Consider the following 14,171-nt stretch of genomic DNA (forward strand, 5'->3'; position numbering starts at 1 on the left):
GTTTTGCAGCTGAACTCACAGAGATGCTTCAAAGTTTAAGTGACTTAATTTTCATATTTGTGACTAAAAGTTTTCATACTACCTCTTCTTGCAATCATTACTAAAATGTTTAGAAGACATAGAATAACTCGCTACTTTTTGGTAAAATACTTGAGAGTATGTAACAGGACAAAGAAAACCTCTGGCATTTTTTGCATTAGGTCTTATTTAGGTGTTTGAGTATTGTTGCCTTAGCACAAAGAACATTATTTTCACAATCCTTGCCCAAGTTTAAAAACCTTCATAGTAGGCTTCCATAACAACTGCTGTTCATCTAAAAATATGTAGTTAGTGGCTTAGTTATATTCAAAGATATTGTTAGGTTGAAATAAGAGTCCTGTTAACAGTCAACGGAAATTATTTTAGAAAATATTATGTTTTGATTGTGCTACACTTCATTAAATATATAAGCAGAATATCTGCTTGCCACGACTGTTTAAAATTTTCTTTTTTTAATTTCTTCAGTTTTTATTACATTGATTTGATGTTTTTGCTTATAGCAAAATCCAATGCAGAAACATATTCACTGATATAGTTAATTTTCAGCTTTTATTTGTCCTGTCTTCCCTGAAGTAATACTTGCTGATCTTCTAAGCATTCTTTCAATTTATCTTCAGCTGAAGTCAGACGGTGTTCCAAGACTGAAACTGTCTGCATGAAGAGGACAGTAATTTCAACTGGTTTTCTATTACTCACACAGTATTATAAAAGTGTGTAACATAATAACATAAGAAAAGTAAGTTTAACTCAGTAGGGGAAAAAAAATCATAAAATGGCTTCTTAGCTATTCCACTAATTATAACTGTATTTAAAAATTATGGCTTGGTATCCATGGAGATTGTCTAAAGGTTTCTAATTGTTTTCACAAAATATTTTCTCTGAGAGAGAGAAATACATACATGCATAATATAAATTACTCTGAAATACTATGTAAAAGTTGCATCCATATTTCAGTAGAAAAACAGTCATCACTGATGACCTCAAATGATTTTTTCCAAAAATCTAAAAGAAACTTTTAAGGCATCCCCAAAAAAAGGAAGTGAGAAAAAAATATACTATTAAAAGGCATTCTCTAAGAGACTATCTTCATCAGAAAAGGTAGTTTTTTGGACACAGGCTGGCAGTTTCTTTTTAATCCAACTTACCACACAAATAATTTTCAACTGATGACTTGACTCCATACTTCCAAAACCCTATTTTTTCAATTAACATATGTATTGCAAAAGAAAACACAGAACAAAAAAAACCTCTTAGCTGCTCCCTTTTTAGTTGGCTTAATGTTAATATATTACAGACTACAGAGTAGTATCTTAAAACACAGGCTGACTAAATCTGTTATTACTAAAAAGTATTGAGCATTTGCAAAGAAGTGACTCAGAGTCACTGAGACTAGTATTTGTGCAGTTTCACTGACACTAGGAATTATTCCACTGCTTAGATTCCTACCTAAGCCAACACCTTGAGCACTATGTTTGAAAAGGGATTTATTGGTACATTGGTAATTTACTTTGTTCATCCCCTGCTAGTACATGATTGTTCAGGTTGGAATCTGACAATGTCTGCTAAACAACTGGCTTCTGACAAATCTATGCTAGATTTCACTACTGAAAAATAGTGATTCTGTCCCTCTAGAGTTAAAAGTGCAACAATCTTTATGATTATGTATCAGGAAGCTTTCACTTTAGCAAACGCAATACATGCGATCAATATTTGCTGAAAGGAAAACACCAAAATAGTCACTTGACTATACAACTGTTCAAAATAACCTCACAGTCTTTACTGTTCCGATTTATTAACATGGTTCCTGGGGTTTTTTGCCCATTGACAGCATTGTCATTTTCCACTGCAAGTGTTATCTATTATTGCATACTTACTAGAGTTAACACATCCAGCTGTCCCACAATGTGCTCCAAAGCACTGTCCAGGGAGGGGGAGATGCCTGTTTGCTTGTCCTCATTATGCACAGCTGATCTGCTCTCATTCTCTGATTTCCTTTTTGAACTTCTTGCCAAGACTGAAGCAGGGGGCCGGTGCAGCGCTTCAGTTTTGCCATCACCCTTTAATACAGAAACACCATTTGAAGATTCAGTTGGCTTTGTCCTCATTTGAGTAGAATCATTCAATAAGATAGGTAGAAAAGTCTGGCTTTTAATTTAAAAAAAACCAGCTATCTATGTACACATATATGCACACACACAAGGGCCTTCAGATTTGCTTTTTGTACCAGGTCCAATTCATAACACTTCAATTGGCTCTGACCTAAGAGAGAATTCCAGTTGTGATGGATGAGGCAATAAGGGAAATTTCAGCAGTCTTTCAGTACATGTTTCAGGTACATATGATTGAGGAATTACATGCTGTACCACTAGAGTTTGAATTAAAGCTCAAATTAATATAATTGCTGAGGGGTGTCTTCTTCAAAAAGATAGCTCAAGTTCACAAAGGAATTCACTCAGAGCAGTCATATGGATGAAAAATTCGTATGTGATTAGAAGATCACAAAGGTTCCTTCCAACTTCATAGTATGAAACCTTTAGTATGAATTAACCCCTTATTTCAGCATATAAGGTAGTTTCTGGTTGTTTATTCAGTGACATTACTTTTTGAGAAACTGATTCCTTCAGAAAATGGGAGAAGGAAACAACAGAAAAGACCCACACAATGTAAAGTTGAGAGAAATAACTTTGATGTATAAACATTGCTCCAGGTTGACAGAGCATGGACTTTCCAATCACTTCGGTTTTGTCTGTGCCTTGAAGTTCTTAATGGCATTTTTGAGTCATAAAAGATTAAATCATCACTAATTCATTAGAAGCTCCCTCACAACAACTTTACTTGATTTATTAATGACTTTCTGAGATTTCTTCGAAAACTTCTTCTACCTTCAGATAATTTTAGTTTATTTTTACACTGAAGTAAATTGAGGTAGTTAATATTTATTTCTAATTATATTACAAATATCCACATTTACAAAATAAACCTTTTAAATGCTTCTTCCCTCATCACCTTGGGCTTCCCTCAACAGATCCAGACTGCAACCATCACTTTGACAAGACTGGGACTCTCACCACCAGGGAGATCACAGGAAGAGGATCAACGGGATGATCAGAATCCATGGAGTGGTGATATTTTTTCTACTTAATCTGTCTCTCTGTCACTCTCTTTCTCTCCCCCCACTCTCTGTTTTCATCTCTTTTCATCTCTCTTTACCTCACATTTATTGTACTAAATAAAATCTGTACTACTGACTCTGGCATATGGTCTTATTTGCACCTTAATTTGGGCAGAGACATCTCTCTAATAAGAACCTGATCATACCAAGGTCAATGAGAAAAAGCAAAGCAAGAGACAAGTTGTACCCACCATCTACCTGGAATGGCTTTTTGTTTTACTTGCAGAGCACCAGAGCAAACCTAAAATGCCACAAACAAGAGTCAGTAGAAGACCATGGGTCTAGGGTGGGGAACAGCTGAAAGCAGAGACTGTGGTGAGAAAGAAAAAAGTCTTACCACCCTCTCTGGGTTAAAAGTTCCACTGCGCAGTTAAGTTCTGCAAGGACACATCTCAAGCCTCCAAGCAAGAACCCATGAAGTGCAGAGCACAGGGCTGATAGGGACAGGAGGAAATACACCTACATATACTTCAGACCTTAACTTACAATGCTACAAAACCACATGGAACCCTTCTCAAGGTTTGATAGCACCACGGTTGTGTTAAAAAATAAAAAAGCGTGCTAGACATCAAACTACAGATTTCAAACATTAAACATCCAAGGCTGTTCTACAGAATGCTGGAATGGTTATAACATTTGCACCGGACTACAGAGAACTGGCCTTCTTAGTCCAAGTCTACTTAAACTCATGACTCATAGAGCAATGTCTTGTCAGCCAGGCTGTTGCCTTTTAAAGGGATGAAACCGTGGAAAAAAGGGTACTCTCTCCAGCCATGATGTTCAAGTTTTGTCAGTGGTCAACAGAAACTTTAGTTCAATGGTTAGGATGCTCAGTCAGGAGCAAGTAAGTCCTGCTCTTGTGAGAGGCTTTATATTTTATACACATAAGGGGATAAAATAAATAAAACCTCCATAGGAGAAAGGATATGAAACCAGAAGTTTCCCACTCCTAACTAGATGGTTTAATTACATCTTTCTCTCCAGTACCATGAATTTAATTTTCTTCTCAATATGGAAAATTTTGTTATGTCAACTTCAAATTATTCCAAAGAGTTGTATACTGTGAAGGAGTCGCTTGTTAGCACAAAATGAAATAGAACACAACTGGCTTGATTTTTGGACAAGGTAGGCAGAGAATGAATTTCCGATTTAATTTTATTTTGCTTTAGCCCCTGTGTTGTGGGGGTAAGATCCAGGTTGGAAACCAGGTCTTCCCAGACACCAATGTAAATAAGCTCATTGTAAATAAACCTAGTATTGTTTGTCTAATGTTAACAAAGCTACTTATAGGAATGTTTTGGGAAGTACATTCATTTTCTTGCCTTTGAATGATACAAGTAACTAATTAACACAGTCAAAAGAGATGTAACAGTAAACTTCAACTGATACTCTGACTCTGCTTAAAGGCATTGTGCTTTGCAAATTCAGTGTACAAAGGATAATCTATTAATCTTCAAGTACTCAAAATTAATAAAAACAGCTTTAACATTCAATGCCACTTAAATTTAAAAATTGTTGATATTTGAAGTATTATGATTTAAAATTAATTTAAATGAATGGAGCAGGAGAGGAAAACAATCTGAGGTTATTAGACATTGCAAAGTTCTAAAAACAGTTCTACTCTGAGGCTGGTCTGCCTCAGTTTCTTTTCAAACAACACTGCTGCACTTCATAATGAAAATAGAGATTTCAGCTTAAGCTCCCACAAAGTGATTACAAATTTTGCTCTTAAACCCAACCTAAATAGATTCTTCCAGCTCAAGGAGGAAAGCTGTCAATTTAGTAAACAGAGTAAATGCTAAGCTAGTAAAAATCTCACCAAACACTTTTTTCTTACAGTAAAATTGATCCAAAATTCAATGTATTGGACAAATAGGCTGTGAAAAAATGTTTTGTATCTTGGTAAACTGCCACCAACATTGTAAATCAGAATAGTAGAAAAGTCCTCTTGTAAAAGTCTTCTTGAGATTGTTCTGTTACATTCTGAAAGACTTATGAACAGTATGCAATATGAAAATAGTTACAGAAGTAAGGCAAAGACCTCAATGTTTGTCAAAACTCAAAGTATCAAACACAGACAAGCAAATAATGAACTGAATTCTGAACTTTCAAAATTAGTAAGAGGGAAATGAAATGAGACCATTTCAAATTTTCAACTTATCTAACTTGTGTCCAAACAGATTTCCTTTACTTTTGGATACCAATCAGTTCATGTCCAACACTTTCATTCAGCATAATATTTTATTTTTAAAAAGTTCTTTTTATAGAAAGTTTTTCTATCCACAGCCTATTCACATGAAGTGTTTCAAGAACTAGATGTTGCCTTTCCTTCAAATACTCCCTTTCTAAAGTACTTTAAATACTTTGAATACAATTCATAAACAACAATTCTATACGTTGCCAGCAATGTAGTAAAAAGTCTCATAATTCAAAAAAATAACCTATTCTGAGAGACATCAGAGCTATAGCTTATTTTGAGAGAATAAATTTCTATAAGGCAATCAATTTTAAATTGTTACTTCTGAGCAAAGCTAAGAAGAAAATTAAAATGTGCACAGTGTTTCCATTTACAGCCTGTTAGTAATAACATGAAATCACATTTGGGCAACTTCATGCAAGTTACAAATAAGGAGAAGGAACAGATTTAATAAATCAATAGGAAGTCATTACCATGACATTACCAGCGGATGTTCAGCAGAAAATTAAATTTAGCTTATAAATGATGTCACAAACAGCAAGTCATAATTGCTTATCTTTGTTTTCTGTCAAGCAAAATAGCCAAAACTCTGTGGGTGGTACTTGATCAATTCGTGAAAAATCCTTACACATAACCTTATCACCTCTGCCTGTTCCCAAATGTTTTCCCATGAAACATTCACATAGCAGATAGAAACAAACACTGCATCCCAGTCTCCCTTTGCTTCATGATGGTTAAGAATAGAATCTGAGTAAATTGCATCCATTTACATAAAGATGCCTGAGCAGTTTTATTTATAGAGATAAAAAATTCCCTCAAGAGAAAAAAAAAGAAAAAAAATACAAGCCTCTGTCACTCAATTGGATATCAACAGTCTTCAATCTTGTAAGAGCTACAAATTTGGAATATACAGACAACAGCTTCCAAATGCATATCTAAATGATCTCATAATTAAGATGGGGTTATATGAAAAAGTGACATTGGTAAGCTTCCAAATGAATCACAAAAACTGGTGTGGTCTACTTTTTAAAAATAATCTTTTAAATTGTGAACACATGGTACATTTGTCTACCAATACTGAAACATTTCTGATACTGTGATTAAAACAACTACAAACAATTAGTCATAAGTAGGGCATGAAGCTCAAACAGACTGAAGAGCAAAGGCATAACAGAGTAGTCTCCCACCTTATCAGACCTTGATTTCCTGTATCTTTTGGTTATTAGAAATCATGGGAAGTTTCTCAGAAGTGATAGTACTATCATTATCACTGCTTTTTTCCTCCTCTTGTGAACCTCCCCTTGAACAAAAATGGTTCACTGTGGATATGCTAAATTTAACTGTTCGGGATTTGGTTTTTTCTCTGTTTTTGTTTGTTTGTTTTATTGTTGTTTTTGTAGGCCATAATTACTCACAGATAATGTCTAATGCCTTGAAATTATTTTTTTCAGTCAATGAGTGGCTCACATAAAACAGAGTCTCTGGTCTATTAGGTTAACAGTAAATATGTTAAACCACTATTTGTTTTATCAGTTCCTACTGAAGAAAACTTCCCTGTAGTTTCAGCTGATGACAGCACTCTTCATTTCTTCTCCTCTTGCATGCACATTAATCATCACAGTAACAACCTGCCATGTGCCAACTATGGCTTTCCGCCCCTGCTATCTGATGAGGTAGTTCTGGTACCATTTATTTGCAAACTTTAACTGAAGTTTTGCATTCAAGCAGTAAAATACAGATAAACTACTTCGTGCATCTACAATAAAGTTCTACTAAGCATTTCTAGCTTGAGCAGTCCTCTTTCAGAACTTGTAACATGGAATTTTGCACTTAATTAAAAGTCTTTTGTGCCATCTTATGCATCTGAGTCTTCTCCAGCTCTTAAAAGAATGCCTAAGCTAAACCCAAGAATTTAAAGCACTTAATGTAAGTGCATCACATCCAATCTGACTCGGAAATACCATGAGGCACCACTGAAGGTAGCACACCCTTCAGTTTAGAACCTGACCACCACTAGTGGTATCAGGATACAAACTCACAGCCAACCAACCAAGCCAGACTATCAGACTGTAATCTTTAGCAAAACAGGCATTTTCACCTAAAAGGGAATAGCACTTCCAGTCTTGAAAACAAATTCAGCCTGACGCTAACTGAATTTATAGAGGCCACAAGGCCAGTACAGTACAATGAAAACTAGTTGCTAAGTTCGGTGGGTTTTTTTATATTATTATCTGTACAAAATTGACTGAAATCCTGATACACTTACGGTTATGGTCTGATTAATCAGATTTATTTATTTATTTCTATCAGGATTTCTATACTAGATTTAGCATTGCTGTGATGTCATGAAATAATAAACTCTTCTGTCCACAGGCACATCTCAAGATATCCTGAATAGATAGTTTTATGCAAAGAAATTATATCATACTTTACAACAGTTCTTTCACATGCATAATGAGAAAGTGGCTACATGGTTTTCTTATGTCAGCTTTTTCCCAGAGTGCTGCTCATGGTCTGAGAAAACACTGTAAAACAGAGTACATTCAATGCACTTAGTATTTTGCAATTCCACATATAAAGAATCTAGTACAGAACAAAAATATTTTCTCCATATTCCATTCATTTCAAGAAAACACAGAAAAAGAACCAAAAATAAGCCTTGTTTGCTCTAAGTAATATGGAAAATATTTCTATTTCCCTAATGAAAACTCACAAAAGTACACAAATATTTGAGTGCATCCAGTTAGAAATAAATAATATTTCTGAATTTTTTTTCTAAACTCTCAGATCATCAGTAATAAGCTTTACTTAAAACCAGGTAATTTTCTCTTTTTAGTTTGCTCATTGATGTTAATTCCTACCAATAATACTTCCTTACCTTGGTTTAAGCTTTTAGAAAAAACTAAAGATTTCCCCCCACAAAACAAGCAATACTACCAAAAAATTAATAATTGATAATTAAAAACAAAACAAAACCCAAACAAACAAACAAACAAAAGACCCAACCCAAAGCATGTCAGGAACATACAACACAAACTAGACAGAAATCATTGGAGGTTCAATTGCCAAAGGTAAGAATCCCCTGCCAGGAAGTCAATTCTAAATTAACAGTTCAGGAAGACCATATTCAAACACTTCTGTAAATTATAAAATTTCTTGCACCACAGGCACTAAAAAATAGCAATATAGCCTATGGAAAAAAAGCAAAGAAAGGTAATAAATTACTTTCAGTATATCTTCAGCCTCAGCAAGAAGCTTTGCAAAACAAAGGACAAATAACATGAAACTATAGAAGCATTTCCACTACTTACAATTACAAAATAAAGTAGCCAGTTTTAATTTAGGCAAATTACTTTGGACTGCATGTGTACATACCCAAGGGAACATCTTACACCTGAAATCAATGCGAAAGTTTCAAGTGATGGCTTCTTTTTACCCACATAGAGTCCTAATAAAAAATTATATTACAGACTCTGCTTGAACTTCTTACCCATTCTAGGACAGGGAAAAGCTAAAGGAGGGCAGGAGGAATACTTGTAACAGAAGCTGGAAACATAATGAAACACTTACTAGAAATGAAGTAATGATAGAAAACTAAAAACTCTATTCGGACAAGGCCTCCTTTCTACTACTATAAATAGAATATTTTGCTATATTTTATATTACAAATGTTAATAAATAAAAACAGAAGTAAAAAAAAAAAAACCACCCTAGGACTTTTCCGGCATGTTGGCAAACTCCCTATACTTCAAGTAGCAGATTGTGGAGGTTCACAGAGGGCATCAACTACATGGGAGGAAGGAGGCAGGGTTAACTTGAGAGTGTGAAGGAGAGTACAGCATCCTCACCAGGAACATATCTACTCAGAGAAATGACAGCCATTCTTCTGGATTGCTTACTCATAACTCTTTTCTGTCCTCTTCCCCCCACTTAAGAAACTGACTTAAAGTCTTTAGACCAATCGCTAGCTAAATAAATCCAACTGAACTTTGCAAAGAAACGATACCTGGTAACAACACAATTTATTCTACAGAGTCTTCAATTATATATAAGGGACAGCTCTTCATCTATCTCATTCAAATGCCTGGCAAAGTCACCTAGTATATCCATATTCCAAATGAATTTACAATGAAGTTCAACAAACCTAGAGGAAATTCTCATTCTTGAAGGTATGTTTACTTCTAAGAAAAAAATAGAACAAAATCACATACTTTATAATATGCAATTGATTTTTCCTGGATAAGTGTCTCATAGTTAATCTGTTAGGGCAAAACTCATCTTGAAAAACTTATGCTGTATGTAAATTATAAGAGTTCAAGGAACATACTTCTGTCTTAAACCCCACCTCTCAATAAGGATGAACAAAAAATTACTGAGGACAAAATCCTGAAGAGACAAGACTCTTGCCAGGACAAGAAGAACTGAACAATGTGAGTAATGTTCTCCCAAGCTGTGCAGAAAGCTGAGAAGGGCTGCAGTCCCTGCACTGCAGTCTGCACAGACCAGGGGTCTGGTGCTTCACAAAGGTGGGAGGCTGATGCAGGGTAGACCCAGCCCAGAGCTGCCTGTGCTGCAGAACCTCCCTCCATGCACTGACAGATCCTACATTAGCAGAGCCCCCTGCTGTAGAAGGAGCACATAGGAGCTGTTTGCCAAACCATCCATAAGTATATACTCATATACGTACCTACACACAATTTACTTCCAAAGTTATAGGCACAGCTAACAGAAACTCCCTTCTGCCAGCACAGCTGTGCCTGTACCAATGGTTTCTGCCAGGATAACAGTCAGTGCTATAGTATGAATTTTCTTTTTTTTGTACTTCATACCAACATAACAAAAGTTTATTGCATAGACAAACCTAGACTGCCTCCTGTTAGGGGATGCTGTGAGCTGTGATCTGGCAGCTTTGACTTCCCTTCAGAGCAAGGCTACCAACAGGCAAGTATACCACTTGACCAGGTGGCTATCCTGGTAACAATACCACTGGCTTTTTACTCCTTTTGTTTCTATGGAGCAAACAATGTCCTCCAATTCAAATTACTTACAAGAAAACACCAAAGAATAAAAAGTATTAGAAATTAAGTTAGCAATCCAGTGTATTGGAGTCCAAAGTTAAACCCAACACCAGCACAATTGCTTGAAGACTTTGCCAAAGAGACAGATGCTACTCTTAGGGAAAGAAAAAAAGAAAGCCCAATATTTCATAGCTGGGAACTGAAATCCCGTGAGTATAGCCATGACTAAAATATTTTACTACCCAATAGTATGTAATAGAGTACTCTATGTAATACAGGAAACACTCAGCATTTGATCAAGGCTTTTGCTAATAAAGTGTTACACCTATAAGGGATGATGAAGGTTTGAAGAGGACATCAAATACTGTAATAATAGTGTCACAAAAAACTCCCATAAGGATAAAATGAAGCTTCAAAATTTTCACTGAAAAGTCAAATTTATGTGCTTTTATCAGGCTTCATATAATACCTGGAGAAAGTAGCAAAAGTCTACACTAAGCTATTTCAGTGCTCAGCATTAGTAATATGCTGAAGGTTTGGACAAGCTGTCCAATTTGTCCAGGTGAAAACAATACTCAGTGCTGCTGATCTTAGTTCAGAGCTGGGATTTTTAAAAATTGCTTTAATAGCATCAGCACACCTCTGTACTTAAGTCAGTTGAGTTTTACAATTTACTGTGATAGGCATCAAACTAGGGAACTGTAGAAACTGAGAAATTTGAGAATTGCATACAAATAGCCAAGAAATGTTAACTTCAGAGTGGTCTGACGTGCCTGTTACACTCTTGAAAAATAATTTATTTTAATTAGCATTCTATTACAAACTTCAGTCAAAATACACACATTGTTCAGCACCAATTAAAATGCTAAATGTGTTGGCACATAAGACTGGTAGATAGGTTCTGCTTGGCTGTATTAAATAAGGAATTCAATAACGATAAAAATTACAGTTAAAGCATTAAGGTTGCCAATAATAGCTTTATTTTGAAATGGTTCATAATTTCCCCCCCCGTTGCGCTGTGACAGTTGGAACTTTGAGGAAACCAAAATAAACATCTTACTGATTTAGGAATATGATCTGTAGTTCTGTCGGTCCATTAAAATCAGAATTATATACAAAAAAAAAACCCTAAAAATCTCTCTGTGATTAGCTGAGAGAGTGAGTTTCACTGCTCAAGCTACCAGGATCTAAAGATTTACATTCTCCCAGTTTGACACTTGATATTTGTATTTCAGCCAATTTCTTCTTACCTCAAGTGACAAATACTAACAAGCCACTGGAGGTGACTAACTGTCAGCATGGGATAAATGGCAACACCGCTCTGACTGAATTTGGGTGGTCAGGGCAGGAGGAAAGATAGGGATGGTGGCTGACTCAGAGTTGCAATTTCAAGAACATTTGGTATTCTTAAATTTCACAGGAACACACTAGTAGAAGAGGTCTTGATCACTGAATCTGATCCTCAGGGACGAGGAGGAATTTGCATCTACACCGTTCTCATTGAACAAGCTCTTATTTTGGAACCGACAACATCTCCCATGGTGAATTTCTTCTATTATTATTTAAATATTAATGATGAATGTCCACAAATACAGACAAAACCTAGTTTATACAGATTATGTTCTAGCCAAGTGAAAGGATAAAACCTTCCCATTTCTGCATCAACAGATGCTCTTAATATCACAGTGATTTCATCTACAATCCTGTTGATTTTGTTAAAAATAACAGAAGTAGTCAGCTAAAATGTTGGTCTTTGTTCTTCATTTCTGCAAATTATGCTGGGAGAAAATCCCTTTTCTCCTTTGTTTTTTGACAAGAAGATCTCACATCTTTGAAGATGTAGGAACATCTTCATATTGTTAGTGATGTGATACAACTGGCTATTTTGCAGTCAGCTTTCGTTCCCGTCAACCCAAAAGAAGGTGGTGAGGGGGAAATCTAGTACAAAATTCTGCCTCTCTCAGCAGCAAAGTGTTACAAGGCCAACAACCTGAGGAAGCCCTGCCTCATGATTCTTATAGAATTCCTTTGCCACTGAGCTGCAGAGCAGCAGTTGGCGAACACAGCTGAAGGAGAACAACCTGGTCTAGTGTCCATAACAATTCAAAACTTCATGTTCCAGATCCAATTGCTGTCACACCTTTTTACTCTTTCTTGAAACAAGAGAAAACTCCACTTACATGTTCCATTCTCTTTAGTGATACTTACGTGACCAGAAAAGCTGAGGTACAAGCAGATATACAACTCAAAATAAACAAGAGCGATGCTTGCTCCTTCATTCAGCAATGTGCAGCACCTCTTGCATAGAAGAGGTTTTGCAGAAAAGGTTCACTGTGGACTGCCACATCTCTCCATTTAATGTAGAAAAGTAGAAAATAATAATGTAATCTATGACTTTTAAAAATAGAGCATAACATCTCATAGGGCAGTAAAAAAAGGATATATACACAAAGAAATATCTCCTTAGAATATAAGGCTATACATAAAAGGTTATATATTATTTTTATATGTATTTTATATATACATAAATTTTTTCTATGTGTGTAATAAATTACAGCTCTGTCCCCTATAATACGAAAAGTTTGCAAACTGTGTGTTTGTGAACATATAAGGAAAATAAATGGAAAACACTAAATAAAGGGTTTACCACTTGAAGATAAATACTAAATTTCACTGGTCACAGTGCATTACTTTAGTAATATATCCATCCAGATGGATCACCCATGTAACTCTTCTGCATACATTCCATATTTAATTATGTTTGCTGTTACATTATTAGCACTTGTGGTGTGTTTGGCATTTTTTTGTTTGTTTTTAACAGCCACGCAAAACATTGATGAACATTAGTATCCTCCATGTATTCAAAATGGGAAACATATGACAACACACATATATATACATACTAAGTCATTGTTTAACTTATCTTCCTATTGGTCTAGCATACAAAACATGTCTTGGAATTCTATTTGTATTAGTGACATCCAGATCAAAACCATCACAATCTAAAACAACATTCAGTATTAATTGTCTTTATATAGGTCTATTAATTCAGCATATTCATGTATGAATGCTGTATGAAAGTCTTGACCAAAAAAACAAACGGATCTGCATCGCCAACTATTTCTTTTTGATGTCAAGGAACATCCGTTAATGTGACTAATCACATTGGCAAACCAAACCAGGAGCATCAGTGTGTTACACAGACAAGACTGAAAGCCACAGTACATATACAACTTGGAGCTGAAGCACAAGGGTAGAACTTGCTCATGTCACTGTATCTCAATAAACTACCACATGTCCATCTTGTGGAAAGTCCTCTGGTTAGACTTGGACAAAGAGAAACAAGAAACTTTTATTCTATTCCTGCTTGCCATTTCTTTGGCATTGAGGTCTGATGCTTTATTGAGTAACAGAACAGAAATTTTAAGATTCTTAAAATTCACCATGAATTTCAAACTGAAGTCCTCTTGCTTTGTAATGATGATTAAAGTTGCAGTCTCTCTACATCTTTTATGTTTTTAGAAAAAACTCCCTTATTCCTGTTAATATTATGATCTTTTAAAACGTCTGAAAGGAAGATTACTTTGGTATTTTATTGCAGTAGCCTGATGATAGCAAGAATCCATGGAACTCTGTGTCCATGCAAGGTACAAGAGGATGTATTATTTCCCATACTCTAGTGAAAACTCTCTAGAGAAGGCTCTCCTAGTCTTCTACATCCCCGCGTCTTAAGGAAAATAATTGA

The 14,171-nt window shown here is 35.4% G+C and overlaps 1 protein-coding gene across 1 annotated transcript in view; it reads right to left on the bottom strand.

Moving 5' to 3' along the window:
• Positions 1-569: 569 nt before the first annotated feature.
• Positions 570-14,171, bottom strand: part of POC1B (POC1 centriolar protein B) — a 49,044-nt gene continuing 35,442 nt past the window's right edge. Inside the window, 2 exon segments of the mRNA XM_027679849.1 lie at positions 570-690; positions 1,914-2,096. Of these exon segments, the coding sequence (XP_027535650.1) occupies positions 589-690; positions 1,914-2,096 (285 nt within the window). The 3' untranslated portion in view covers positions 570-588.

The sequence above is a fragment of the Neopelma chrysocephalum genome, unplaced genomic scaffold, assembly GCF_003984885.1.
Source record: "Neopelma chrysocephalum unplaced genomic scaffold, ASM398488v2 Primary Assembly neopelma1_59, whole genome shotgun sequence".
In the NCBI taxonomy this organism is placed as follows: Eukaryota; Metazoa; Chordata; class Aves; order Passeriformes; family Pipridae; genus Neopelma; species Neopelma chrysocephalum.